Below are 27,680 nucleotides of genomic sequence, written 5' to 3' on the forward strand. Positions count from 1 at the left end.
TCTAAGCAACCTCGACGAACATGGAGCGCTCACAGCCAGCCTCGTCCAATCTGATGGGTAAGCCGTCCATATGGCATCACCTCTCTCGATGTTCATGATGCTTCACTTGGCCATGATTCTATGGTATCATTTACATCATCTCCATATGCATTGCCCATCATGAAACATGCCTGGCTTGCTGTATACTCTACTCGCAGCCAGCCCTCACCATACTGCTCAAAGTCCACCCATCTTCATATGGCACATTCATCTCACACCCTCGTATAAATCTTCACATATAACACCTATATGCCCTCCTATTCTCATCACATCTTATCTCATACCCATCTCACAGACAACCATAACCGCCTCGTCGCCGACATCCTCACCCGCTACCGCACCCTCATGATGCTCGCCACCGTCCAAGCAGAACAAGACCGCAACAACGCCAACCCCGAAGCCATGGCCGTCACCGGCATCTCCATCAAAATGGAATTCGACGGACTAGTACGTTCACCCCTTCTCTCCCCCTCCTTCGTTTCGTACAAAACTCACCTTGTCAAACAGTACACCTCCATCAAGGAATTCCTCACCCTCTCCCGCAAAATCAAGGAGCTCTGGATCTTTGGCCCGCTCGGCACCGAGGACAGCGATCGCAAGGAGAAGGAGGAGCAGCTCGATCAGGACGTCAACCGTGTGTCGGAGCTGCTTAACCAGATGGAGGCTTCCAAGATGAAGAGCCTGGCGGAGAGCAATGGCGGGACATGGCAGCCGCTGGTCAGGGAGGAGATGGAGAGCACTATTGCGGCGGCTGCCGCTGCTGCGGCTGCCGCTGCCGCCTCAACTGGTGCCGGACGATGATACTAACAGGGGACTTTGCGTGATGGGTTTACTAGGCGTTGGGATTGCATTTAGGAGTTGGGTTTCACGTTCATAGAGGTGTAGACAGATACCACCCAACCACCGTCAAGGACTAATTTGACTCTGGAACACAAAATAAAGAAAAAAGGATATCCCATTGATAACGCCAAAGAGCCCTTAATGGACATGAGAATCATAGACACAAAAGTCTAAAAATCTATAGCTACATTGTTTTAACCCTCTCCACCTTCAGGATCCTCCTCATCTTCGTCGCCCAACTGCTTGTCAACGTCCTTTCCGCCCGACTTGTCAATTGTCGCCACGTTCATGCCTCCGGCGGTCAGCCACAGGAAGTGGTTCGATCTGAACTGATCAATCTGCGTGAAGAAGCTGTGGAATCTATTCAGATAATGTCAGATGTGCCTTCTTTCATGATATAAACAAGAAAAGGGGTAAACTTACGAATTCTCTTTTTCCTCGACGCCAAAGATGCGCGAGTAAATCTGCTCCTGCTTAAACGCCTCCAGCTTCTCATTGTACTTGTCAAAGTCAATGTCCTCCCGTCCGAGCGTCTCCTTTGCTCTCTTGTTGTAGTTTTCAAACACGGGCCGCTCCAGCAGCAGACCCAACCCGGGCATCTTAGGAATGGCCATCTTCTTAGGGCCATAGCTCTCCGTGATGCGGTCCAGCGAGGTTCCGCATCGTACCATCAGAGTCACCAGACCAACCATCTTGCGGATCTGGTGCATCATGAAGCTCTGTCCGTGGACCTTGAGCGAGAGCCACTCGGTGTCGCCGATGATGATGGGTTTGGGGTTCACAACAAACGACCGGATATGTCGCTTCGATGACGGGTCGCCATGCGACTTCTGGACGGTGTAGTTGTGGAAGTTGTTGGTTCCCTCGTACTTGTTGAGGGCCTCCTGCAGTCTCTGGATGCGCTCAGGCGACACGCGATACGCACGCTTAGCACCAATGTACGCCGCTTTGATGTCGCGCAGGGCAAAGTCCACGGGTCCCAACTCGCGGCGCTTGGGCTGAACCGTCTCAAGAACGACTGTCGGCTTTTGGGCAGCGGCATCTTCGCTGGCGGCGGCAGGCTCGGCGTTTTCTGCAGACGGCTGATCCTTGTCGACCATGACATAGTCTTCCTCTTCCTTGGCTGTCTCTTGCTGAGCAGCAGCGGGTTCCGCGGCTTCTTCGTTGTCAGCCTTCTTGGTCTCGTCTGTCTCAGCCTCTCCTGAGGCTTGTTCGGAGTGCAGGCTCTCCAAAACAGCGGCTCTGGTCTCTGGGTCTAGTCGAGCCAAGATGGGCTTAATCTCCTTCTCATCCACTTCCTCCCAGAAGTTCTTGACATCGGCCAGTCGTGCGTTCGTTTCCTCTTCGGCGCCGTACTCTTTGTTGATCTCAACCAGCTTCTTGCCCAAAAAGCTCTGCGGGTGTGGGGGGAGAAGACAGTAGCTAGGCATGAGATACTCATACCAGCGTGAGTCGCAGTACTGGTAGCAGTTGTAGCTGTTGTTGGTTCGCTGGATACCCCAGACTCGAATTTGAGCCGGGAGAGCCTCGTTGATCTTGTCGACAATGTCATCCTCCTCGATAATCAGCTTCAGACTGATGACGTTGCCTGCGGCGTGCACGCCCTTGTCTGTGCGAGCGCAACGAGCCAGACTCGACTTTCGCGGGTCGTCTGCGTTGGCCTTTGAGATGGCGCCAGCCTTGATAAAGGCCCGGAAGAGGTCACGCTCAATCGTCTCCTCTTCGCCATTAAGCTGCATGCCCTTGTAGCCCGTGCCAGCATATCCAATCATGACGGCAACCTTGCGCTTCGGCCGACGGCTCTCGGCCTCAATCTCTTCCTTGGAGAAGGGATTTGCTTTGGGTTTGTCAATGTCGCTAATCTTGCGGCGCTTGTACTCGTGATACTCGTCATTGCGCTTCCGCTTGTCTACCTTGGTGCGGCTACAGTCTGATCAGCGCCGTTGGTAAATGCGGCCAACCCACCAATTGTCATCAAACAAAAAAAAGACTGGTATAAACCCACCTCCATTCTCCACGGCCTCTATCGCCTTTCTTTCCCTTGTTCCCACGGCTGTTGTCAGGCTTCTTATTCTGGTTGTCGCCTGAAGGCTTTGCATCGTTGCGCTCGGTCGTGGGCGCACCACTAGCGACAGGAGCCTCGTCAGCGGCCGCCATGTTGGCATTGGAGATGTTGAAGAATCCCGCGGCCTGAAATCTCGAGATTCGAGGTGCAAGAGCAATCTCGAGATGCTGCGATGCTGCGGCTAAACTTTTTGGATCAGAGAATTTCCTGCCGCGAGGCTAGAATAGTGGGGCAGGGTCCAGGATCCGCCACCAGTTCTTTTTGGGACTGATGTTAGGTTACCCTGCAAATTGTCAGAAGAAAACCGTTGGGATTTACATGAAGCCGGTGAAGATGGACTTCGAGTTCTTGAAGGAATCTATAATAGAAATGGAATTGGAATTGAAAACCCAAAAGAAAATACTTTGAACTTTTTGAGCGAGTGAAACTACCCCCTATATGCTATAAGTTGTTCACTAATGATACTCAGATCAGACGCTTACATCACAGACTATCACATGTCTTCATCACTGAAAGCCCAGATTAGTATAAAGAGCTCCATTGCCATGAACAATACACTTTTGCGGTAACAGTCCATGCAATACAATATTCGGGGTAAGACCAGACCCAAAGACCATATCGACGGATAACAAGCATATTGATATCATCAAGACGTGTGCCTAAAATAATCGCCACTAAATCATCTCCACAGACAACCCAGAATCTTCCAACTTCTAGTGCCTCGGCGACGTCATACACTTCACAGCCCAAGTTCTCAGCCTTGCAGTGACAGCTCCTTTCCAAGCTCCATCACATAACTCTCACATACCCCCTCGCCATTCTTCATGATCGCAACACATTGATTTCTCATCTTTCAGCGAGTCACTAGATTCTTTCACTCTTTTCTTTCCTTTCTCCTGTCCAGCATCAAATGGCATCGCGACGCCGCATATCCAACTCTGATCCCAACAATTCCATCTCCAGCGACATGGCCGCCTCTACGAGCCACGATCAGGACCAGGGCAAGAGTCAGGTCCTAAGACACAACCCGCCATATCTCCCGACACCCCTCGAGCGAATAGCCCTCGGCATCTTCCCCGCGATCCTCGTCTTCGGCACCATCTTCTCCGTCCTCTCGCCCGACATCCGAGCCGCTGAATATGACCACGTGTCGCAGTCGCACCACCAAGACCCGAGCAAGGCGCCCGGCTACTTTGCCCGCAAGAACAACGTCTTCAACGTCTTCTACGTCAAGCGAGGCTGGGGATGGATCACCTTTGCCTTTGTCTTTTCCCTCCTCGTGCAGCCCACCGGCAAGACGCCGCCTGCAGTCGTCTTGATGAGGAGAATCCGCGCGGGGCTGCGGTGGGTGGCCGTCACGGGCTGGTGGTTCTTCGTCACGCAGTGGTTCTTTGGCCCGCCCATTATTGACCGCAGCTTTCGGTGGACTGGCGGCAAATGCGAGCTGGCCCAGCGAGAGGTTGCCATGGGAGATGGTTCCGTGAAAGAGATGTTGACGGCCGTGGCATGCAAGGCGGCTGGGGGCAAATGGAAGGGAGGCCACGATATCTCGGGGCACGTTTTTCTTCTGGTACTGGGAACTGCGTTTTTGATGCAAGAGGTTGGCTGGGCGGCTCTAAGATTCAGCGGATCGCTAGCCGAAGAGAGAAGCATTGTCGTTCCTGACGGAACTGTTCAGAGCGCCAGTGTAGAGTCAGAGTCTGCTATAGGAGAGGGTAAGGGAGAGGCCGTGTTTAACATCTCAGGAAAGACGGCCATAGGCATCATGTCATTGAACCTGTGGATGCTGCTGATGACAGCCATATACTTCCACACGTGGTTTGAAAAGGTGAGTCGCTTGATATGAGATTCTTCAAAGAGAAGTGAAACTGACAATTCGTTTCACAGCTTACTGGGCTTTTGACCGCCATCGTAGGGATATACACCATCTATTATGTGCCTAGATTTGTACCGGCTGTTCGAGGATTGATTGGCTTGCCCGGGATATAGATAGAAATGCGAGCATGAACTGTATAAATTCGAGTTGAGAAGATAGGATAGTCATATTGAATTCTTAATGAATAATAACCTCTTCCTTGATAGAGTGTTCGAGAATAAAATAGAGACAAACACAACACCAAATCTGTTGCTTACTCTGGAGCTACCATTTTGAATGCTGATCTGCTATGGAGGGGCATCTATCTAACCTCTAATAGCGCACGGACCATTTTCTCCGAGGTCATCCATCTTGCATCATAAAATAGAGGCAATCCTACTTATAAACGTCCATCTTAATACAAACACCATTATCAACTGATCATCTTTACCAGTTTTTACATCACCACAATGTCGCGATTAAAAGCACCCACAAACCTCCATGAACTCGTCAAGACCACCTTTTCCAAAGCCCTCTCTGCAAATGAGCTTCACTATTTCTCCACTCAAGTCACCATCCTTCATGTCAATTCCATTCCCGTATGTATCACCCCTCTCTCCATATATGCTCAACCTATGAGAAAGGATAAAAAACAAAGATCAATGACATCTAATACACGTCCAAGTTCCAACTGCGATTCTCTCCCTCTCTGGCAAACAAGCCCAAAGGCCCCCCTCCGGATCCCTCACAGCCGCGCAAGCCGTTTGATCCCTTTGCCAATCCTCCAGCCTCGCTCTTCATCACAGACTTGGGACCATCTCATTTCTTAGTATTGAACAAATTCGCCGTTGTTCCGGAGCACTTTATTCTCGCCACAAAGGAGTACAAGCTACAGACTCATCTGTTAGAAGAATCCGATCTCGAAGCCACGCTTGCCTGCATCGACGCCTATGAACAGGCCAAGCAAGACGGAACATCTTCAGCTTCAACTTCACCGGAAAAGGAATCACATAATGATGGCCTTTTCGCCTTCTTCAATGGGGGCCAGCACTCTGGAGCAAGCCAACCTCATAGACACATTCAGCTCTTGCCCATCTCCCGGATGAAGGACGGCCTAGACACCGACTCGTCATGGGATGTGCTCGCTCAACAGGCAGATAAACTAGAAAAGACACCTTTTGTTGCATTCTCAGAAACCATCAACACGGAAACTTCCCCGGCACATCTCCACGCCGCCTATCTCCGTCTCTACAAAAAGGCGTGTCAAGCAGTTGCTCAGCATGCAGGAGCCACGAATTCAGCCTCGGATGAAATTCCCACCACTGGAGAAGCAAATATCAGCTACAACATGGCCATGACAAAAGACACGATAGTCATATGCCCTCGCCTAAGCGAAGGTTCCGAGATTAAAAGCAGTGAAACATCCTCGCCGATTGGATCCCTCGCACTAAACGGCACTCTCTTAGCAGGGACAGCACTGGTGAAGAGCGAAGCAGAGTGGGATGCCTTGAAGAAGAGCCCAAGCGAATTACTTGCCGTACTAAAGAGTATCGGTGTTCCACGGGAAGATGTCATAGATGAGCAGGTTAAACTATAGCAGCAAGCAGACGAAGTGACTTCAAGAGCCATTCAATAGAAGTAGAAGAGATGAAATATTGACTCTAACATGAAGTTCCGCGCGTTTCTGTCCTTCCGTGTCCGTAACCGTCCGTATCCGTGTCCGTGATGCTGCTACCCCTTGGCATGCGTCTCTGGCTAATGCGAAATGCAAAGTATGTGATGCAATCTGAAAGGCAAAGCCTAAACTGCAGAGTGTGCCATGCGAAATGCAGAATGAAAAATGCGACAAAGAAATAACAAAAAAGAAAAACGAAAAAAGCAAGCAAATTTCCCCATCCCTTGTTCCCTAAAACCCTGTTCCCTAAAACTCCCTTTGTGCGAGACTTTGTTCGCGTGATGAATAGCGTGCTGAACGCAACAAATGAAAAACTAGTAAAAGAAAACCCTAAACTGCTAAATGAGACAAAGGAAAGAAACGGGCAGTTCTTTATGCCGTCATGCTCATGCTCTTTAAGAGCGTTCTCAAATTTCCTTCATTCTTCTTCCGTCTTGATCTCAACTTTGATCGGAACGCCGGCATCCTCGTCGTCGTCGCTGTCGCTTGAACTTTCGCTATCGCTCTCATCTTGGTCTTCCTCCGTCATCTGACGGGGATTCTTTTTCTCTTCCTCACTTTCTTGGTCGTCCTCATCGTGCTCATCAGCCATGATACTGTCTTGCTCTTCATCATGATCACTGCGTTCTTCTTCGACATCGGCCAGAGTCTCGGCATCCTCATCCTCATCAGCCCAGCTATCATCGTAACCAGTATCTTCCAGCTGGCCATCTGCCTCCAGCTGAAGCCATCGACGATGACAAGTCGAAAAGCCAAAATCGTAGCTACCTCCATGGTTGCTAATATACCTCGACACCGCCATCCAGGAGAGTTTGGCGCGATCAGGGTGCAGACCATGTCCCAACACTCGGACAGCTTCTTTCAAAAGGTGGATCTGGCAGCAACGTTAGAGCACGATACGATATGACTACTACCAGTGAATAAACTCACATCGATGTCAGTCCACTTTGGGTCTCTGACCCTATTCTTCTTATCCTTAGTTAGGGTGCGGTATCTTCCACGCAGAGTCGACTCCGCCTCTGCGAAATTTCCAAGGCGCTTAATGTCCTTGTAAGAAATGTTCTGACGCCTCGATTCTATAAGGAAAAGGTCTTTCTCAGCCCTTTCGAGGCTTTCTTCAGAGGATAGCTGAACGAGGGGCATGCGTCTGGCACGACCTTCCGGCTGCCTGTGAACAGGCAGCTCTCGCTGACCGTTGGACGGGAGGAGTCGTCTAGGAGCCCGAACTGGAGCTTGGCTGGGAACTGGTGGTTCATACTGAACTGGGTTCTGCATACCCACCATGTTGGTAGTAGCTTCATTCATCTGCGGGACGGTAGACGAAAACACATTGCGTTCCTCGCCAGGTGCTTCATATCTGAAGCCATCCTCAGGAGTCGGCTCAAAGAGACTGCCGTCGTGGGTCATTGCCCAGGGCTCGCCCTGAATCGGCTGCTGCACAGGGCCATGAGGCAAGGTGTTAAAGTTGAATTCTGCAGGCTCATAGATTGAGGCCTCAACACCCGAAGGCACAAACGCCGGCATATACATCGTGGGCTCAGCCATAGCCGGCCCATACACTCCTGGTTGAACCGTCATAGGCTCAGATGCTGCTGGTTGGAAAGTTGTAGGCACAAAGGCCTCACCAGTTGCTCCCTGCTGGAAAAGGAGAGGCTCGATGACCTCATCTGGGATGTTCTGCATCCCGATTACTGGTTGCTGTTCCTCAGCCATTGGGAGCAACGGCACGAAGGGCTGTTGCTGCTGGTACTCCTGCTGGTGCTGGTGTTCCTGGAATTGAGCCAAGTATGGCTGGTTGAAAAAGTTGACGTCCTTCAGTTCATTCAAGATCAGTATAGAATTCACCATGCACCAAGGTAGACCCAGCGTAGAAGAAAGGACAAAACGTACCTCAAAGTCGGACAAAGACTGAAAGAACTCGTCTTCTGGCATGGTCAACCGACGCAGTTCATAGAACTGGGCGCTGGGGTCCATCGATTCCCACACTTGGGGAGGCGCCAGAAACTGTGCTTGATGAAGCCTAATATAGGCCTGTCTCCGACATTCTTCGCAGTTTGGATGAAACTGGTGATGGTACACAAGAGCGGTACCATCACCGTTGCCAAAGCCTGGCGCTGCCTCAAAGCTTTGGCCTCCCGGGAAGGCTTCGCTCCCGGCTGGTGGGATGCCTGCTGCTGTTTTTACAAGTAAGTCCGTCTGTTCCCGCCTAAAAAAGACCAGCCAGCTTAACTGACCGTCACTACCCGCGGCTTGATTATCCATGGTCTGTGATGATGGTTAGAGATGGATCTGCTATGCACGGTGATGATGTAGATTCCCGTGTTGAAGATACGCGGTGGGGAAGAGGGAAGCTGGGGGTGGGAAGAGACGAAGGGCATATGGACATACTATTCTGATGTGATGAATCTTTTGATGGGATGATTGACAATGATGTGACTCTTTGGGTCACAAAAACAAAAAAACAAAAACAAATCTTGCTCGAACGAAACGCGATGCTGGGGAGGACAAGTCGAAAAGGCGAAGGTCGAAAATTGTTTCCTTTCTTGAGAAGGAAAATGAGACGAAAATGAGACAACTGATAGAATAGGCTTCGTCCACCTTAAGACAACTACGAATGTTGATGAAGAAGGCGTGGCGAATCTCGTGAAGAGAAGGAGAAGGCGAAGGAGAAGGAAATATTTTTCTTCCTCTTGGGAAGAAATTTGAGAAAAATAGTAGTTCTCTGGCCAAGCCCTGACAGCTGGCAGCAAGTTTCGAATGACAATAACAGAGTCCTCGAGCTGCTGTCACTTGGCAACACTAAGTGTCTGAGGTGCCCATGCTCCAGTCGAGCTTCGATCCTCCTCATGATATAAAATTCAACTTGAAATTTGACCACCTATGGCTACTAAGTATACGTGATGACAATAGAGTTAGATGCACACTATTTTGAGATTATACTAACCCACTTCAATCTTCTGCTTTGCCCCTTTCTCTCCTGCACAGCTTCCCGCCATCCACCTACGATCATCTCGATAGCGCAAGATCCACTGGTCATTGCTTCCCGTTACCGGAAATTCAGACAATAACAACTTTGATTAAAGAAGATGCAAGTCATTCCAAAACCGGTATGCCAAAAGTCGTTCAAGCATCTCAAAAGAGGCGTTTCCCCCACCCATCTTTCTCCATACCCCTGAAATTCCAAGCTCCAAGGTTAACATTCAGTCCCAGCGCCACCAAATGTAAGAGGCGAACTCAACATTGTACGCCAGAAGATCTCTTTTTTTGTAACACGAGAAAGCCTCCAAATCAAGCAATCTGACACAAAAGGGAAAGAAATAGGGGAAAGGGCTGCATATTCTAGTCGCAGAATAAAGCTGGAGAAATGGCAACACAGCATCACATCACTCAATTGCTCACCCCCAGCACAGACCGCTTCCCTGGAGCGGCAACGTCAAGCCTCAACTGTCAACACGAAGATTGGCTTCAGCGATTCAGGCTTAGCGGCCGTCAACGCTTCTTCCCGAAGACCGGGGTTCTGGATCTGCCGGTTGTTTATTCTCGCGGCCTCTCCACATTCATATCGTCCGGCTGGGACCCTGGGATTGCCGACGTGGCTAAACCCTGATGGTTCAAACGAAGGTGTTTGAACAAGCGGGAACAAGCCGCAGCTTGGTCGGAGGACTGCATGAAAGGCGTGGAGGGACATGCATGAGTGGGGAGTGGTGTTGAAGCAAAGAATATTCCAGAGGCAGAGTATGTGTGTTTCCTGAGTCTAGAGGCAAGAGGCCATAAACTGGTATGCATTCGTCCCTGTGCGCATTTATGCATAGAAGGTTGCTGGTCTTCTAGACCATGCCACATTCTGCTACCAACTGCTGTACAATATGTATCTGCAAAGGGTTTGGATGAAAGTGGGCAGATCACATGGATTGTCATACGCACTACACCAGATATCGTTTCTATCCTCCTTACAACTCTCGTTGCAACAATCCAATGTCATCCACTGAATATCACTTCAAGTCCTTCTTAAGTGCTCAGACAAAGACCACCATCCCCGGAGGCGGCACAAAGGAAACGTGCAGTCAAAGCTTACTTTCATCATCCACCCCAACCTTTTCTTTTTTGCCGTCTTGTATTCTCCGTATCTCCCATCAGGTTACCACAGCTCGCCCCATTCATCAGCTGAATCGCGTTATACAGGGAGGTCTCTGCCCGGGTAACCGAGCGCACGCAGGTTGCACGGCATGTCCCAGCCAACAAGCACAAACTCCGAAATGCAGAAAATAGCACAGCAGGACGCAAAATACTTGTCCATCATGCATATGGTTTCATGTCAAATAGTACAGCATATCGCCTACTCCGTTATATGCGTACAATAGAAGCCCATCATGCAATCCAGCCTGGACAGAAGATGGAAACGTAGAAACTGTAGAAAGGCTGGTAGTTTATTTTATGACATATTCCGTAAATTTGATTCTATATCTGGCAGCGGATAGAGATTATTTGCGGGAAGCACATTCGGATGCGGAGCGGTGAGGCTGTCCAAGAGGGAACATCTGTTTGCACGGGATGTGCTGATGATATTAGATGACTCTACTATCTAAAAGAGTACACATGGAAATAGTGGGTAGTAGAATGAGTAACTCAAAGCTGACAGTATCTGACTGGACCAATGAATATGGTGTTCCTCGTCAATTATATTGCTAAAGGAAAAGATGCATTATCATCGTTCAGAATGATCTCAACACCCCCAATCCTTCATCTTTACGCAAACATGCCTTCTTCCACCCATCGCCACCTCCGGCTGCCCACATATTCCAGAAACCGACGGTCCTCTGACGTACAGTCGTGCATTCGACCCATCATATCCGGGATCGCCTTTCCCGGGGCCCAAGACGATCCAATTTCACTCTTCTCCATTCGGAATCTCCAGCTCCCATGGGCTGGATGTGATATGAAGCAGCTTGTCTGTCAAGCAGGAAGGTTAATGTGGGTTTACACGTCTTACCGCACACTCTTCAAAATAAACCTCTAACAGCCAAATCAGGTATGAATCGCAAATGGGAAGAAAACAATAAAGTGCCTGCCTTCACTGCTCTACCTATAAACTAAGGTCTTATTTTCCTCATATCCCGTGACAATCTCGTACCGCAAAGCAGGTATCCAAAATAGTAACCCTGCATATTATTCCATATTCCTCCGAGTAATGCAGGTATTTGAAGCCAAAAGTTTTCGATCCACGCACTTTGGCATATCCTACCCGCTCCAACAAAGACAAAACGCCATAAATGCCGTGAAAAGGTGTCAAGTTTAAAAGTAAAAAGCGGAAAGGGAGAATAAGAAAACAAAAGGAGACACGTATATATGTACATCCAAATGGGAACAGCACTTCCCTACGAAGATTAAAGAATCCGGCATAAAAACGCCAGACAATAGCTGAATAAGAAATAAAAGGGAGAGCCCGCAAATGCCAACTCTAGTCGTCCCACTCCTCGTCTAGCTGGTCTATCAATCGGTTTTCCGCTTCGTTATTCCGGCTAGAGCCAAGATGCTGGTAGCCTCTCCTACTCGGCAAGAGGCGTCCACAGGTTGACAACAAGATAATGAACATATCCTACACGCTTACATTAGTGGAAAGGCAGCCCCGCCTTGGGCCGGGAAGGACGCACGCTGAAAAAGCCCCCAATACCGGCCCACAGACTGTAGTTGGGTAGCTGCCGCCATCCTCGGGCGTGCGCGACTGTGCGATTGTAGAAGACGCCACCGAGGATGTACACAAGCACGGCAATGACAAGAATCAGCCCGAACACGCTGCCGGGGCCCACGCTGCCGGGCTTGTGCGGCTCAGCATGGGCGCAGGCGTGCACGGATCGGGCTTCAAAGAAGTAGGAGCACTCATCGGGATCGACACCGACAAATGAAACCGCAGTAGTCTGCCCGGGGTCCCGATCGCACAGAAAAGAAATTGTAGCCGACTTCCGTCTAATCTTGGCAGTGCTGCCGTCGCGATCAATCGTCTCGACCGCATGGGCGTGGCCAGGCGATGAAAGGCCTTCGTCGTAGCGTTTCGCACCCCGCTTGTCATAATCATAATCGTCATCGTTATCTGGGCTCGACTTGCTCTCCCCACACGGCGATCCGCCGGTGTACTGCAGAACCAATTTTCTTCCCCGGCTATGCAAGTCCAGTGATAGAGATCTACATCGACTATTAGCGCGCGGAACCGACTGCGATGCAATGCAAAAGCTTCAAACAAACCCAATCGAGTAGACGCTGTTGTGAGTGGTGTAGTAAGCGCTAACATTGGCCCACTGGCTCTCCTTCAATCCGACGACATCGCCAACGGGATCAACCACGGCACCACAGATGTTGAGCGTAAAGTTCTTGCCATAGTCCCAGCCTCGAGCGTGATAGTCCTTGTAAATGCCCGACTTGTGCGTCTTTCCATTATCCGGTGGCAACACCGCGGTATCTGGTCGCAGGTCGAAGAAGCCACCGGTGGTGGACGAGGTTGCCGTACACGCCGGCGGAGGCGCCGTCGCCGAGGGAGTATCAGCGGCGGCGTTGACAGCGCCAGCGGCCGTGGCCAGAAGCAACGCGAACTGAGAGACTGAAGGGATCATGCTGGACAGGATCCTTTGGGAAAACTGGGTGGTGATGGAAGAGAGTGGCGGCCTCGAGGGGCTGTCAAGTTTGCGATGCTTGCGCGATCATCAATTGCCGCGTAATACGGGGGGCGCTTGATGTGAGACACGGAGACACAAAACGAGCGACAATGTCTTGAGCAAAGGCCGATGGCTGTTGCAACGCGGGAGCAAATTTCACAACCTGATCCTGGTAGCCTTCAACAGGAAAATCCGCGACGTGGTACTTCAAAGGAATGGAGTTTTGGGTGATGTAAATGGTCTCAGCCTCGCAGCCCGCCAGCCTCAAGCGCAACGATACCTGGGCAAAGCAAGTTGTCGTCAAGTCACGGGATCTCGATTGCGTCTCGCCCTCTGGTTGGCGGGTTCCTGGATGACGTAGATCATCGCCAACTACACGCCGATCGGGTAATGTGTTTGTCCGTTTCGGTCTAGCCCACCAGGAACCCGAGCCAAGCTTACCTGAGTCGGGAGAATTCCAAATCCACAAGAGACACGATTCTGAAGCGTGTATACTCACAAGACACGACTCGGAAGCGTATACTCCCGACACCAGCTTTTGGAAATTCGTCATACTTGCCCAATGGCTTGAGGCAGTGTCACTTATTTTCTTTTGTTTGTGTGTGTCTAAGCCTCCTTGGAGAGATTGTGTTAAAAGGCACCGACCGTATCGTCGAGGGGAACAAGTGCTGGACCAGCTTTTTTTCAGAGCTTCGCATCGACGTGTCACAATGGGCAAAGCATCGCCAGCTGCCGCCGAGCAGCCTCACGATTATGAATTTGGTGGACCGTAAGTCGCCATCTCTTAGCCGTGGAAAAGAAAAGAAAAAAACAAAGGTCGCGAGATTCTAACGTGTTTCACAGGCTCGGTGCTTTTGGCATCTCCTTCGGCCTACCCGTTCTCGTCTACCTCTTCACCTTTTCCTGCAACGACGTCTCGGGCTGTCCCGCGCCCTCGTTCCTGAGCCCCAAAACTCTCTCAATCGACCAGTTGAAGCTCGAGGTTGGCTGGCCTGAGGATGGCATCTGGGGATTGGCTAGCTGGAAGGCGTCCGGCGCTTTGGCGGCATACTACCTTCTCAACCTGATTCTATACGCGATTCTCCCTGCTGCCGAGGTGGAGGGCACAGAACTGCGATCTGGCGGCCGCCTCAAATACAGATTCAACAGTATGTCATACACAAAAAAAAAACCAATTGCATGTGATACGCAGATACGGGCTGTCATGCTAACCTCATCATAGCCATGTACTCCAACATGGCGACTCTTTTTGCGCTTGCCGCCGGAACCATCGCCCAGGGTGCAGAGTTCCCCGTCTGGACCTTCATCAGCGACAACTACGTCCAGCTCCTCACCGCGAGCATCCTGCTCTCGTACGGCATGGCTACCTTTGTCTATGTCCGAAGCTTCAGCGTAAAGGCTGGCAACAAGGACAACCGCGAGCTGGCCGCCGGAGGACACACGGGAAACATTCTGTATGATTGGTACATCGGACGCGAGCTGAACCCTCGCGTCACGATCCCCCTTATTGGAGAGGTCGACCTGAAGGAGTGGTGCGAGCTTCGACCCGGCATGATGGGATGGATCATCTTGAACTGCTCTTGGTGCGCTCAGCAGTACCGCAACTATGGTTTCGTCACAGACAGTGTTGTCTGCATTACCATTGTGCAGGCCCTGTACATCATTGACTCGTGGGTGAACGAGGCAGCCATCTTGACGACCATGGACATCACCACTGATGGCTTCGGCATGATGTTGTCATTCGGAGACCTTGTCTGGGTCCCGTTTGTCTACTCCCTTCAGACTCGGTATTTGTCTGTTTATCCTCGCTCGCTCGGCCCCGTTGGGCTCCTCGTCTCCGGTTCGCTCATCGGTCTTGGTTTCTTCATCTTCCGATCCGCCAACAGCCAGAAGAACGTCTTCCGCACCAACCCCAGCGACCCAAGCGTTGCTCATCTCAAATACATCGAGACCAAGACTGGCAGCAAGCTTCTCACCACAGGTTGGTGGGGTATCGCCCGCCACATCAATTACTTTGGCGATTGGATCCAGGCATGGCCATACTGCCTGCCTACAGGCCTCGCCGGATACCAGATCCTTTCTGCTGGCGCGTCTTCGGCCGAAGGGGCCTTTGTCATGGCCGATGGCCGACAAGTGGTTCAAGGCGAAGCCAAGGGCTGGGGCATGTTTATCACCTACTTCTATATCGTGTACTTCGGAGTCCTCCTAATCCACCGTGATGGACGGGATGACCTCAAGTGCTACCGCAAGTATGGCGAGGATTGGAACAAGTACAAGAAGCTTGTGCGATGGAGGATTATTCCTGGCATATACTAGGCGGTGATTGACGCCCAGCTGAACCTCTAGCTCAAATGAAAGGATCTTGCTGTTGCTCCTCTTTGCCGAGAGAACCACCGAAGCAACGAAAAGATCCTGATTTGGATAGAGGTGCAGCTTGGCTGTTGGTTTGTAAAGTGGAAATGCAAAGGGCTGTCAGTGGCGCCGTGGCGTCTGCAGCCACACGCGGAAGCCATTCGGCGTTTCTTGTCAAATATTAGAGTAACATAGCAATAGTCTAGATGTAATTGTAATCCTGAATAGACATGTCAATGCAGTTGGCCGACCACTTTTTGCGCTCCGTGGATGAGCTAGTATGCCGCAATGGGGGCAGAAACAGCTCCGGTGCTCGGTGAAAGACCAAGCTTGGTTACAGTTGAGAGGGGAGAGGCTAGTTGAATCGAGTATCCCGTGCGGCCGGTTTGAAGGAAGCTGAAAAAAAAAAAGGGCATGGGCATAATATGCGTAGTATAAGCATATACATACGTGCATACTGGACAAACGAGACGGGCCGAACTCGTCCCAAGGCTGAGGAACGCCAGCCCAGATGACCGAATGATTCCCAAGCACGGCATCACCAGGCTGCCCCCGTCACTGCTTATTCCAGTTAACCTATAATGGTAAGAGACATTGTCTTGTCAAGGCTACCAAAATTTTCCCGGGCCCGGCGGAACGGGGTCCCGGAGATGGTGTTGTGAGATGAGTACACCGGTGCTGGAGCTGCCAGACCTGAGTCTTTGCCTGCCTGGTATGGCCATGCACCGAGCAGAGCATACAGCTTGCTGGGTTTGGTTACCCTTTCGGTTCATGGTGGTTAGGGAAGCTCTCCGCTTCACACGTGTTGGCTGTCAGCCCCCGTGAAGCGATGCAACGATACAACGAGACAGCGTGCTGAATATGGTTATCCAAGATCTGCTAATCCAGTCGTAATTGGAGAATGCCTGAGCAAGTTTGCACTTGGTAGTTCCTCCAATCTGCATAACACCTGTTAGAGTATAGCAGACGGTTTTTGGGGTAGTGAAGCCTCAGCAGTCATCCGGATTGGTGGAAAAGTTCTCAGATACCTATTTGAGAATAGAGCAAAGGGGATTTGGCGAAACTCCCCGATGGTCTTTTTGCGTGTACAGCAAAACGGCCCGAACAAAGGGGCGCTAAACAAGGAGTCAAAGAAGGGGAGTCCCCAGGCATTTAGTAGTCGGGGCATCGGGGTAAATGCGGGGAGACGATGCGGGAGCGGAGTCAACACCTTGATCGGCATTCATTTGCTGCTGTTTTCTTTGTTCAAGTTTTTCTCACAAGGAACCAGCATTGGAGACGCAGATTCAGAACAAGTAAGTCGAATCCTTTGAAGAATGGGAAGCACGACATCGTATCTTTTCTTGATGTACCACGTGAGGATGCACGTCTCCCTTCGTATTGTCAGTAGCCACATGAAACATCTTGGCCATGTGCCGCTCCAGCTAGGATGGTGTTTAATGAGCTTCGGGAGTTTCCCCAAAGCCTGACTAACAGACGAGGCCGGGACTTGGTGCCTGAGTGGCGCCCGGGAGAGGCCACAAAGCCGGTGGCCGGGGGCTTGCCACTAAGATGGGATGGATATGGAGTTGATCCCCACGATGATGACGCTCCGCAGCGGGTCCATGCAAAAATACCACCCCAAGATGCTCATCAGCGGGCCTCAAAGTCGCTTGACGGCCTGGTTGCTTGGTCTGGTACTAACAAGTCAAGGTTACGGACAACTTTACGTACTAGCCAACCTAGCATGGGGGGAGCATACCGCAGCGCAGCAAAATTTGTTTTGTCGACAGCGTTCCATTCTAGCGGGATACCATGGGCTCATGGCCTGAGCCTGTTGCTTTCGCCTCGCCACTGTTGCATTTGAGCATGTATGCTACCTCGCCTCGTCTTGTGCCTGTGCCTGTTGTAACATCAGCACGAATGCTCAGCCATAGCAATCGTATTGCTTGTGAAAGTCCGGAATACTTGCACGGCCGCGACGATGAACCGTTGAGATTCCTTACCCGTCCAAATCTCTTCTTGCGGCTCTGTTATTCCCGATGCCATTTGCCATAACACGGCATCAAAAAACGGCCTACCAGCCGTCTGTCCAATCCAAGAGCGCCAGTGCCAGCGTTGACCCGCTGACTACACAGTAGCATCTCTCGCTTGGCCGGTCCTCTTCCGCCGAGCTGGAAAAGGCCCCATCACGTCCCGTCCTCTTCGCCGATATTGGTGCGCAGGAACCAATGCCACAGCTCTAAAGCAATGAAACGATCCATCGTAGATCGGAAATATCAAGACTTGTTGCTCGATGGGCCTGGAAGGCGTCGATGGAGAAGACGCAATAGTTCCTCGTGACCGTGGACCCAGGATACTACAAAGAACCCAGGGAGACGCCCCGCAGGCGGAAAAGCGCTCCGTGCATAGAGGTGTGGCCATGATGGGATGTCGGTTTGCAGCCGAGGGCCATCATGAGTTGAGCCTTGGAAGAGAGCCCAGATGATGGTGCTGAGAAAAAAAAAACAATGCATGGCTCATCGGCCCTTCTCTCCGACTCTACCAGTTGCCACAGCTTGGCTGTGCGGGACGAGGCCCAATGCTGTTAGCCATTGTCTTGTCCAACTGCTCCGGGACTCCCCCCGCAGGCTGTAGAGCGGAACCTCGTCCAGTGCCTGAACGATGCAACCCTCCTCAGTCTCTAGAATCTCGAAAGCGTTCTGGCATTCTCGGGTTGTCACCCTAGTAGTTCTTGGTGTGTTCGGTCAGGGACATGCCATGAAGAGTACAGTAGCGTGTTCTCTCGCCTTTCTCCGAATACGCGATCATAGGCATGTCCACCGCTTTGGCTAGCACAGGGTGTACGGGGTGCGCGACGGAAGTCTATGCTGTGTAATGTTGGGGGTTGCTGTACTGAGCAGTGGTAGAGAGTATCAAAGAGGTTGTCGTGATATGAAAGAGAGACATCGAAATGAGCTCCCATGAAGGAGCAGCAAATGCCATTGGCCTGGCGTTCAGCCACAGGGGCTCAAGGTAGAGAGCTTTTCGTCCTAGGTACTAGGTAGTTGATGCTGTGTACTGATACATGGAGGGCTGTTCTCTGTCCTATTGGATGTGGCGTGCACACTCACTGGCAGCTGATTTGAAGGCGCTGAACACCGGCACTATTATGCGAGCGGCATAGCGGCTGTGGTACGTGTACTTGTATGTACCCGCGGCGCTATGAGCCGTACAATGCAGAGTGCCTGGAGCTAAGAGCGCCTCCTCTAGGAGCATAATCATTTAACCGTAAATACCTTACTTAGGTACCTTGTATGGTGCGCGATCGATATAATCCGTCTTCCGATGACTGACCATCTCTGTCGTAATGGATCTTTGTATGTAATACTCCGTACTCTACCCGGAATCTTTGTAGTAGCAGTATGTCATTATAGAGGTATTCCATACATTAGTACATCACTCTGCTTCCCGGAATGTCATCGCGATCGACACAACAGACCACAACAGGGTCCACGTACGGTAGCATTGGATTGCCCAGCATCGGACTCCTTTATGCACCTCGTACAGGAGACACAAGTCCAGGTTAAGCTCCCAGCTGCATGCCGTCGCACACCGTTTGACGGGGTACAGAATACACCGGCGCCCGCCATCATTCTCACCAGGGCGGCTTACCACGACATGTTGCTACCAGTACGAGTAGGTATTCTGTACGTATGGAGCTCTCGAGCTCGTCCAGATCCCTGCCGACTCGGTGCCATCGCAGGTCTTGGCACGGTGGGGCCGAAGCTGGCGACGAGAGATTGCTTGCTGCTCCTCCACTCTGCTTCCCCGTGGATGGCCAAGTTGTCCAGGGCCAGGGTCCAAGGACCTTAGCTCGTGAACAGGGGGAATAGGCGGAGAGAGACGTTGAGCTACAGGACAAAGGCCGAGAATGGGCATTAGCTGCAGCACCGTCGATGAGCAATAGTGTAGGGATGACGAAAAGATCAAAGAATGGGCGAGGGACGGAGCACAGGGCGGGAATCAAAGTTGGCCCATCGGCGTGGATGAGCTGACGATGCGACTCTGCCACGGACTATATATGCTGGGCTTCCCTCGCCCTCCTCGACAGCAGCTCCGGTTCTTCAAGCGAGATCCTCGTCGCCAACCGCCGATCCTGAATACCTTGGTCGCGGAAATCCAACACAATGGTTAAGCCGCTGTCCGTGTTTGCTGCCGCCCTTTTGGCGGCAGTGGCAGATGCCAATGTACGTTGCTTTTTTTGCATGCCAATTGCACTGAGACATTGGCTCTCTCCCTTTTCCCCTCTTCCATTGTTTGTATATGCACAACTTCCCTTGATGGACCTAGGATTGCTTGCTTGACCAAGCAGTCCATTGACTCTTCGTGCCAATGCACTTGCATAAACACGTCAAGTCGCGAGGTCTTGGTTCTCACTGCCCCTATTTCTCAACGATTCCCTTTAATCATTTCCACCTTCCCTTGACAATGCAGGATTCAGCGCAGTTGAACTAGAAGAAAGCAGCATTGGCATTGACTGTCAACTGGCACTGCCTCGTGCTGCTTCTACCGCGTTCACTGCTGCTGGTATATCTCTTAATCAACGGGATTGTCCCTCCTTTTTCCTTTCTCCCCACACCTCTCTGCTGTTCAAGGTGCACCCAGCCATCACTCTTCACCATGAAGACATCCTTTCTTTTGGCCGCCTCTACGGCAACTATTTTGGACTTTGCAGCTGCTAACGCTCTTCCGAACCCACAGCCTTATCCTCCTCCTCACTCCAACGAGGCGTATTCCCCTCCTTTCTATCCCTCCCCATGGATGGACCCCAATGCTCCGGGCTGGGAGCAGGCCTATGCTCAGGCTAAGGAGTTTGTTTCGGGCCTGACTCTCCTGGAGAAGGTCAACCTCACCACTGGTGTTGGGTAAGCTCATTTGATTCTGCCTTGCTTTGCCGGCCAAGTTGTGCTAACTTTGGCTCTAGTTGGATGGGTGAGAAGTGTGTTGGAAACGTTGGTACTGTCCCTCGCCTGGGCCTGCGATCTCTTTGCATGCAGGATGGTCCCCTTGGTCTCCGATTCAACAGGTACAACAGTGCTTTCGCTACTGGCTTGACTGCCGCCGCTAGTTGGAGCAGACACCTTTGGGTTGACCGTGGCACTGCCCTGGGCTCTGAGGCAAAGAACAAGGGTGTTGATGTTCTTCTTGGACCTGTTGCCGGTCCTCTTGGCCGCAACCCCAACGGAGGCCGTAACGTCGAGGGCTTCGGAAACGATCCTTACCTCGCCGGTGTGGCTCTTGCCGATACTGTCACTGGTATCCAGAATGCTGGTACCGTGGCCTGCGCCAAGCACTTCCTCCTGAACGAACAGGAGCATTTCCGCCAAGTCGGAGAGGCCAACGGCTACGGATACCCCATCAAGGAGGCCCTGTCGTCCAACGTTGACGACAAGACCATCCACGAAGTCTACGGCTGGCCTTTCCAGGATGCTGTCAAGGCTGGTGTTGGCTCCATCATGTGCTCATACAACCAGGTCAACAACTCGTACGCCTGCCAGAACTCCAAGCTCCTCAACGGATTGCTCAAGGAGGAGTACGGTTTCCAAGGTTTCGTCATGAGCGATTGGCAGGCTCAGCACGCTGGTGTCTCGACCGCTGCTGCCGGTCTTGACATGACCATGCCTGGTGATACCCTCTTCAACACCGGTGCGTCTTACTTCGGAAGCAACCTGACCCTTGCCGTCCTCAACGGCACTGTCCCCGAGTGGCGTATCGATGACATGGTCATGCGTATCATGGCCTCCTTCTTCAAGGTGGGCAAGTCGATTAACAACCTTGTTGACACCAACTTTGATTCTTGGACCGATGGCGAGTATGGCTACGTTCAGGCTGCCGTCAATGAGAACTGGGAGAAGGTCAACTACGGTGTCGATGTCCGTGCTGACCACGCCCACCACATTCGTGAGGCTGGTGCCAAGGGAACCGTTATCCTCAAGAACAACGGCATCCTGCCCCTCAACAAGCCCAAGTTCCTTACCGTCATCGGTGAGGATGCTGGCTCCAACCCTGCTGGTCCCAACGGCTGCGGTGACCGCGGCTGTGATGATGGCACTCTTGCCATGGAGTGGGGTTCCGGTACCACCAACTTCCCCTACCTCGTTACCCCTGACGCTGCGATCCAGTACCAGGCTCTCCAGGATGGCTCTCGCTACGAGAGCATCCTGAACAACTACGCCACCTCTGCCATCCAGTCTCTCGTCAGCCAGCCCGAGGCCATCGCCATTGTCTTTGCCAACTCGGACAGTGGTGAGGGTTACCTCCACCCTGATGGCAATGAGGGTGACCGCAAGAACATTACCCTGTGGAAGAACGGCGATGACCTCATCAAGACCGTTGCTGCCAACAACGCCAAGACCGTTGTTGTTATCCACTCGACTGGTCCCGTCATCCTGAAGGACTACGCCGTCCACCCCAACATCTCTGCCATTGTTTGGGCTGGTACCCCCGGTCAGGAGTCTGGTAACTCTCTTGTCGATATCCTGTACGGCAAGCAGAGCCCCGGACGTACTCCCTTCACTTGGGGTCCTTCTCTGGAGAGCTACGGCGTTCAGGTCATGACTACTCCCAACAACGGTAACAACGCTCCTCAGGATGACTTCACCGAGGGCGCCTTCATTGACTACCGCTACTTCGACAAGGTGGCTCCCGGCAAGCCTCGCAGCTCTGACAAGGCTCCCACGTACGAGTTCGGCTTCGGACTGTCGTGGTCGACCTTCAAGTTCTCCAACCTCCAGATCCAAAAGAACAACGCCGGCCCGTTGAACCCCACCACCGGCAAGACCATTGCTGCTCCCGTCTTGGGCACTTTCAGCAAGAACCTGAAGGACTATGGTTTCCCCAAGAACATTCGCCGCATCAAGGAGTTCATCTACCCATACCTGAGCTCCACCAGCTCTGGCCAGGCCGCTTCTGGCGACTCCCACTACGGCCAGACTGCCAAGCAGTTCCTCCCTGCCGGTGCCAACGACGGCAGCCCTCAGCATCGCTCTCCTTCCTCTGGTGAGCCCGGTGGCAATCGCCAGCTGTATGATGTCATCTACACCGTTACTGCCACCATCACCAACACCGGTAAGGTCATGGACGATGCTGTTCCCCAGCTGTACCTGAGCCACGGTGGCCCCAACGAGCCCGTCCGGGTTCTGCGTGGCTTTGACCGTATCGAGCGCATTGCGCCCGGCCAGAGCGTCACCTTCAAGGCTGACCTGACTCGTCGTGACATTTCCAACTGGGACACCAAGACTCAGCAGTGGGTTGTCACCAAGTTCCCCAAGACTGTCTACGTCGGCAGCTCTTCGCGCGACCTGCCCCTCAGCGCCCGCCTGTCATGAGCGGCGGCGAGGGCAAAGTTATGATGTGAATGTTTTTTATTGTATAAATAGCAGATAGTGTTAATTCAGATTAATGAAACACATGATACCAGCTCTTGTCTTTGTCTCTTGTCTCTTGTCTCTTGGTGATGTGTGTGTGTGTGTCTTTTTGTCTTGGTCGATGTATACAGTAGAGTGTCAGCGCGGGTGTAATCTATTTCTTTACTCGCTCTTTGTCCTCTCGTATTTGATGGGCCAAAATCTTGCTCTTCAATTTATGTGCTTGGTACTTATTGCAGCATCCAGCTTCATGATTATGCTTACTTGATGCGGAGAGGAGTTGATTGGACATTGTACAGTAGCTTCTATGCTGCATCTCGACGAAAGCTCTCTAGCGCAATCGCAAGAAAACAAGAGGGAGTCCGGGGTTTGTATGTACAAGATAGATAGAGACCATATCAATAAAAACAAAAATAAGAGTAAAAAAAAACAAAAGCCACAGATAAAATGGACGAATGACGTCTCACCGCTGCTGCATCTTGGTGACGGCGACTCGATAGCTCGAACAAGCCCGGGCGCTTAAAACGGCAGAAGTGGTCCGAGGGCGACGATATTTTTGGGTGCTGGAGGGAAAAGGTGTTGTTTGATTGGACGGGGATGCTCCCCCATGTCTGTTCTGCTTGTGCTGCGGGCGAGTGATATTTCGTGGGTCACCCTGGCTCTGGTCTGTGGTGTTTTCAGTGGTGAGCGTCCAGTGAGAAATGGAAATGGGAAGCTGGGCGGGAAAAGACACGAGCTGTCCCATCCATACTATTACTACTTGGTGTTGCCTCCTCTTTTTCTTTCCTCTTCTTTTTTATTTTTTATTTTCCAGTTTTTGATTGTACATACATACGTACAAAACACGATATCATTACCGTTTCAATTTTGGACCGGGCCCTGATTCTGATTCGCTCTAGACGCACTCCGTGTTTCGACGAATCCGCACTTTGAGACGCCAAACGTAAGACGAGCGTCCCACCTTGCGCCTGTTCATCGATTCTTTTGTGTCTTTGCGCCGTTTCGGCTGGGCCAGCAGCCGCGAAGCTTTGGCTCTCCCTTTGATTTTGATCTGCCCTGTTTTTTAATCTTGGCTGAGGGCTGAGATTTGCATTCCCCCGTATGTATCAAGATTGAATTCGGGGGGCTTGTTCGAGTTTAAGCTTGGGAACCAACCCCCGGAGAGGAGAGGGAGGCTAATACATTTTGACAGGTTCTTTTTGGATTTAGCTTGCTCCGGTTTCCTTTTCAGCGCGGCGTTTCTCCTCTCCTCTTTCTTTCTTTCTTTCTCTTCTTCATTCATTTCTTCTCTGGTGGGAATATTTTTCGGCTGTGTGTGATTTTCGTTTTTCGCTCTTTGCTTCTTTGTAAACTCGCTGGGCGAGAAGGTTTTCTTTTAATCAGTTCTACTTTTTGGGAATATCGCGAGTCGATATACCTTTATTTCATTCACGATCTTCATCTCGTCTTGGCGACAACGTTTTTTATTACGACCAAAGCATCACAAGCATAAAAGCGCAAGGCAAAACAAAGCATCGCCCTTTACAACAAAACATTCTTCAACAACCTACACACAAAGAAAACAAAAATCCTATACCGCAAACATGGGCAACAATCTTTCTTCTACTTTCATCCCGGACACGTCCGCGGACGTGCTTAGCCCCACGGATCGCACCGCCGACATCATCCTCGGCGTCACCTGGCTGCTTGTCATTTACGCCATGGTCATGATCTGGACGACCTGCGCGCTGGTGGACCGGTGGAAGGGCCCTCAGGATAGGATACGGGTTGGAGGAGGAAGGGTGATGATGGCGTTGGTCATGTCAGCAGCGTGGCCGGCTGTGGTGGTGTATCTTGCCATGGCCAAGTCGTGATGATGATGATGAGTAGGACTGGGAAGGAAACAGAGTTGTGAGCGAAGAGAGGGAAACGAAACGCATTACAGGGCGGTGGTTTGTGGTGGTCAAAGGGATATCCATGGGTTTTTGGAGAGGGGAGGGTGAAGATGTGGTATTGGTTTGATACCGTGCCGTTGGCTGGCAGATGTTTCTTTACGTGTTGTTTTTTTTTATGCTGAAAAAAACAAATAATAAATGGTATATTGTATTATATTACAAAACAAAAACAAGACAAGTCTATCCCACCAGAGTGTTACGCCGACTCCTGTCAGAGCGCGTGTCCTTGCGCCCGATGATGCTCTCAAGCGTCTGCGCCAGCGCCTTTGCGTCATATCGTCCTCCCTTGCCCTGTCCATCCTTGGGTCCGTACAGCCTCGTCGTGTCGATGCCCAGCTGGGCAAACAGCCGCTTGTCCACAGCGGGACTCGTAGGGCCCTCGACGTAAATGACGTGCGTCACGTACAGCGAATACTCGTCCGCAGACGGCCGAGGCAAGCCCCTCGAATCCGCGCAGGCGTTGGCAATGGTGGCGACGAAATCGAGCCCGGAAAAGGGGTCGCTCGATGGGCCGGTTTCACGATCGGTGGTGCCGTTGAGGACCAGGATCTTGTTTCGGATGTGCGGGCTGGCGATGGCCTCGCCCACGCCCTTGAGCACCAGGTTTGGCACCAGCGACGTGAAGAGCGAGCCGATGCTGTAGATGACCGAGTGCGCGCTGCGGATGGCCTCGAGCACGCGCGGGTTGGCCGGGATGCGCATCTCCTGGCCGTATGGGTTGATGTACCAGATGCGGTCGATGCGGCACGGGAGATCCTCTTCGTCCTGCTTTGAAATGGCAATGGCGGGCCGGCGCAGAGCAGGCAGGCTGCCGGGCAGGTTTGCGTCCTCGATGTCGTGCTCGTCCAGGTCATGGTTCGTCGACAATGCCGGCGTGCGCGATCCGGAGGTCGGAGGCGGGCCCGGCAGCGGCAGCGGCACGGCGGCCGTGGGCGCACTGGGATGCGAGATGTCGTTTTGGCCGGTGATGACGGTGCCGTCGACGAGTCCCGCCGCAATGTGATGGGCAAAGTTGGTGTTGAGCGCCGGCAGAACGGCCACGCGGTCGGGCACGGCGCAGATGGAGCTCAGCAGGCAGATGGCGGCCTCGAAGCTGCCGGTGAAGAGCCTGGCGCCCGTCAGGAACAGGTTGCCGATGCTGGACCCGGAGAAGTCGAAGCGGCTGCTGGGCCGCATGCGCTTGACGACCTCGAGGTTGAAGCTGTTGAAGAAGGACCGTATCAGCTCGCGCTTGGGCGACGAGATGTCGAGCCACAGCGGGTGTGTGCCCTCGACGATGTCGAACCACTCGGCTCGAGCTCTGTCATAGACGGGGGGCAAACGGTGGTTGAAGAGGAGCTTGATGGCGATTGTCTCGGGTTTGTTGTCGTTGGGGATGAGACGGACGAGACGAGACCGCACATCTCCGATACCTTTTTGTTGTTACACATGATCCAAGTTAGAAGAGAGACATGATTCCATGAAATTTGAAGGTTACGGAATTCAATCAATACCTGGTCCTCCGAACACGCGGATGATCTCGCTCGTGCTGCCGCCATTGTCCGAGATGGGAATCACGTAGCTCAGCGTCGCCGCACTCGCCGCCCGCACGCCCTCAAACACGTCCACCAGGCTGTTGGCCGCACTTCCGCCCGAGAAGACGACGATGCCCGTCCTGGGCACGGTGCCGGGACCGGGACTTGACGAGAGCCGGGACAGCGGCGGCCGTGAGGAGGGTCCCACTGCAGGCTGGGGAAGCTGGAGAGCGTCGTGGACTAGGATTTGGGCCATGGCTGGGCTTGGGTGTGATATGAATCAGGTAAGGCGTAATGAGTGAGATATGCACGAGATGGGTTTGTGGAGTTCTGTTGATAGTAGCTGATTTGGTATGTATGTATGTGAGTGGTGTTTGTGGTTACGAGTTGTTGAGAGAGAGTGAGAGTGAGTGAGAGCACGTAACGAGTGATGCTTATTCTTACAATTTCACCTCAGCGACTTGAGATTCTCATCGCTCATCCAGTCTCTTCTTCTTAAATACAGTCCTCACTCATGGATAAGTGTCCTATTGAGACTCACAGCCCGACACTCTCTCATACGTGTCATCTATTGATGATGATGAGTTTGAGAGCAACAAAAATACGTCGTCCTGGGAGGCTTATACGGGAGAGTTTAATTAACCTGTGGTTGCACAGCCGCGAGCTTCCCTGAATATAGTCAAGTTCATCAGATGGCGTGGGTACGGCTTAATGACACATTTTGAGGTTGTTGGTTAGAGAGTTTGCCCCGTGATAGTGATGCTCGCTTAGTCGCATTAAATTGCCCATCTCCGCTTTGGCTTCGATGGTTGAACTTTACACCAGAGCAAAAAGAGAAACATTGTGCGCAAGATTCAGCTAAATGAACAAGTCCTGAACAAAATGCCTCAGTCGCTTAACAATTGACTGTCCATAGAACAGTAATGAGTCGTTCATCGCACTCGTCAACAGTACCGAAGCTCCATCGGCGCCGTTTATTGTCCCGGCCTCCGCCAATTGTATCCCTTTCGCTTAACAAAATTTCTGCAACTAGAGTCATGTCTGGCGTTAATGATTTGACAATACCTTCCTTGGGATTTATAATGACATTCGTAAGATAAAGTTGCATATACGCATGAAACCGAAGCGTAACTTGAGTGTTCTAAGTCGCAACTCTCTTCAAAGACTATTATAGCCTTGTCAACTTGCTCTGGCTAGAGTCGGGCACAACGTTGCCTCTCTTGGGCTTAGGCTCGCGCCTTGCCTCGATCCGGAAAATGCTCGATTTCAAGCCGCAGATGCAAACGCCCGCCGATGCGATGCTAGTAGCGGCAGGTGCCGGCTATTGTCGATTCTCGCCGTAGCTGAAGCCTCTTGTTACTCATCGAAGGA

The 27,680-nt window shown here is 51.8% G+C and overlaps 10 protein-coding genes across 10 annotated transcripts; 6 read left to right on the forward strand and 4 right to left on the reverse strand.

The window, feature by feature from the left end:
- Positions 1-20: 20 nt before the first annotated feature.
- On the forward strand, positions 21-840 carry T069G_05716 (surfeit locus protein 5 subunit 22 of mediator complex domain-containing protein; the record flags this gene model as incomplete). Its single annotated transcript, XM_056172926.1, has 3 exons — positions 21-57; positions 335-486; positions 547-840. The coding sequence occupies 3 exons, from the start codon at positions 21-23 to the stop codon at positions 838-840; spliced, it is 483 nt and encodes a 160-aa protein (XP_056029784.1).
- Positions 841-1,073: 233 nt separating this feature from the next.
- Positions 1,074-3,036, reverse strand: T069G_05717 (tRNA pseudouridine synthase domain-containing protein; the record flags this gene model as incomplete). The annotated part of the gene is made up of 3 exons (XM_056172927.1): positions 1,074-1,239; positions 1,303-2,802; positions 2,885-3,036. 3 exons carry the CDS (start codon positions 3,034-3,036, stop codon positions 1,074-1,076), a joined length of 1,818 nt encoding a protein of 605 aa, XP_056029785.1.
- Positions 3,037-3,854: 818 nt separating this feature from the next.
- T069G_05718 (inositol phospholipid synthesis and fat-storage-inducing TM domain-containing protein) lies at positions 3,855-4,933 on the forward strand (the record flags this gene model as incomplete). The annotated part of the gene is made up of 2 exons (XM_056172928.1): positions 3,855-4,772; positions 4,832-4,933. 2 exons carry the CDS (start codon positions 3,855-3,857, stop codon positions 4,931-4,933), a joined length of 1,020 nt encoding a protein of 339 aa, XP_056029786.1.
- A 336-nt stretch (positions 4,934-5,269) lies between these two features.
- T069G_05719 (ATP adenylyltransferase domain-containing protein) lies at positions 5,270-6,396 on the forward strand (the record flags this gene model as incomplete). Its single annotated transcript, XM_056172929.1, has 2 exons — positions 5,270-5,398; positions 5,485-6,396. 2 exons carry the CDS (start codon positions 5,270-5,272, stop codon positions 6,394-6,396), a joined length of 1,041 nt encoding a protein of 346 aa, XP_056029787.1.
- Positions 6,397-6,892: 496 nt separating this feature from the next.
- Positions 6,893-8,736, reverse strand: T069G_05720 (uncharacterized protein; the record flags this gene model as incomplete). Its single annotated transcript, XM_056172930.1, has 4 exons — positions 6,893-7,348; positions 7,405-8,265; positions 8,365-8,648; positions 8,709-8,736. 4 exons carry the CDS (start codon positions 8,734-8,736, stop codon positions 6,893-6,895), a joined length of 1,629 nt encoding a protein of 542 aa, XP_056029788.1.
- Positions 8,737-11,932: 3,196 nt separating this feature from the next.
- T069G_05721 (autophagy-related protein) lies at positions 11,933-13,079 on the reverse strand (the record flags this gene model as incomplete). Its single annotated transcript, XM_056172931.1, has 3 exons — positions 11,933-12,070; positions 12,126-12,654; positions 12,715-13,079. The coding sequence occupies 3 exons, from the start codon at positions 13,077-13,079 to the stop codon at positions 11,933-11,935; spliced, it is 1,032 nt and encodes a 343-aa protein (XP_056029789.1).
- Positions 13,080-13,831: 752 nt separating this feature from the next.
- On the forward strand, positions 13,832-15,437 carry T069G_05722 (ergosterol biosynthesis ERG4/ERG24 family domain-containing protein; the record flags this gene model as incomplete). The annotated part of the gene is made up of 4 exons (XM_056172932.1): positions 13,832-13,890; positions 13,965-14,269; positions 14,344-15,102; positions 15,178-15,437. The coding sequence occupies 4 exons, from the start codon at positions 13,832-13,834 to the stop codon at positions 15,435-15,437; spliced, it is 1,383 nt and encodes a 460-aa protein (XP_056029790.1).
- A 4,184-nt stretch (positions 15,438-19,621) lies between these two features.
- On the forward strand, positions 19,622-22,822 carry T069G_05723 (fibronectin type III-like domain-containing protein; the record flags this gene model as incomplete). The annotated part of the gene is made up of 5 exons (XM_056172933.1): positions 19,622-19,681; positions 20,196-20,359; positions 20,419-20,821; positions 20,861-21,247; positions 21,323-22,822. 5 exons carry the CDS (start codon positions 19,622-19,624, stop codon positions 22,820-22,822), a joined length of 2,514 nt encoding a protein of 837 aa, XP_056029791.1.
- Positions 22,823-24,444: 1,622 nt separating this feature from the next.
- T069G_05724 (uncharacterized protein) lies at positions 24,445-24,714 on the forward strand (the record flags this gene model as incomplete). Its single annotated transcript, XM_056172934.1, has 1 exon — positions 24,445-24,714. The coding sequence occupies one exon, from the start codon at positions 24,445-24,447 to the stop codon at positions 24,712-24,714; it is 270 nt and encodes an 89-aa protein (XP_056029792.1).
- A 261-nt stretch (positions 24,715-24,975) lies between these two features.
- On the reverse strand, positions 24,976-26,565 carry T069G_05725 (uncharacterized protein; the record flags this gene model as incomplete). Its single annotated transcript, XM_056172935.1, has 2 exons — positions 24,976-26,207; positions 26,289-26,565. The coding sequence occupies 2 exons, from the start codon at positions 26,563-26,565 to the stop codon at positions 24,976-24,978; spliced, it is 1,509 nt and encodes a 502-aa protein (XP_056029793.1).
- Between the last annotated feature and the right edge of the window lie 1,115 nt (positions 26,566-27,680).

The sequence above is a fragment of the Trichoderma breve genome, chromosome 3, assembly GCF_028502605.1.
Source record: "Trichoderma breve strain T069 chromosome 3, whole genome shotgun sequence".
Classification (NCBI taxonomy): domain Eukaryota; kingdom Fungi; phylum Ascomycota; class Sordariomycetes; order Hypocreales; family Hypocreaceae; genus Trichoderma; species Trichoderma breve.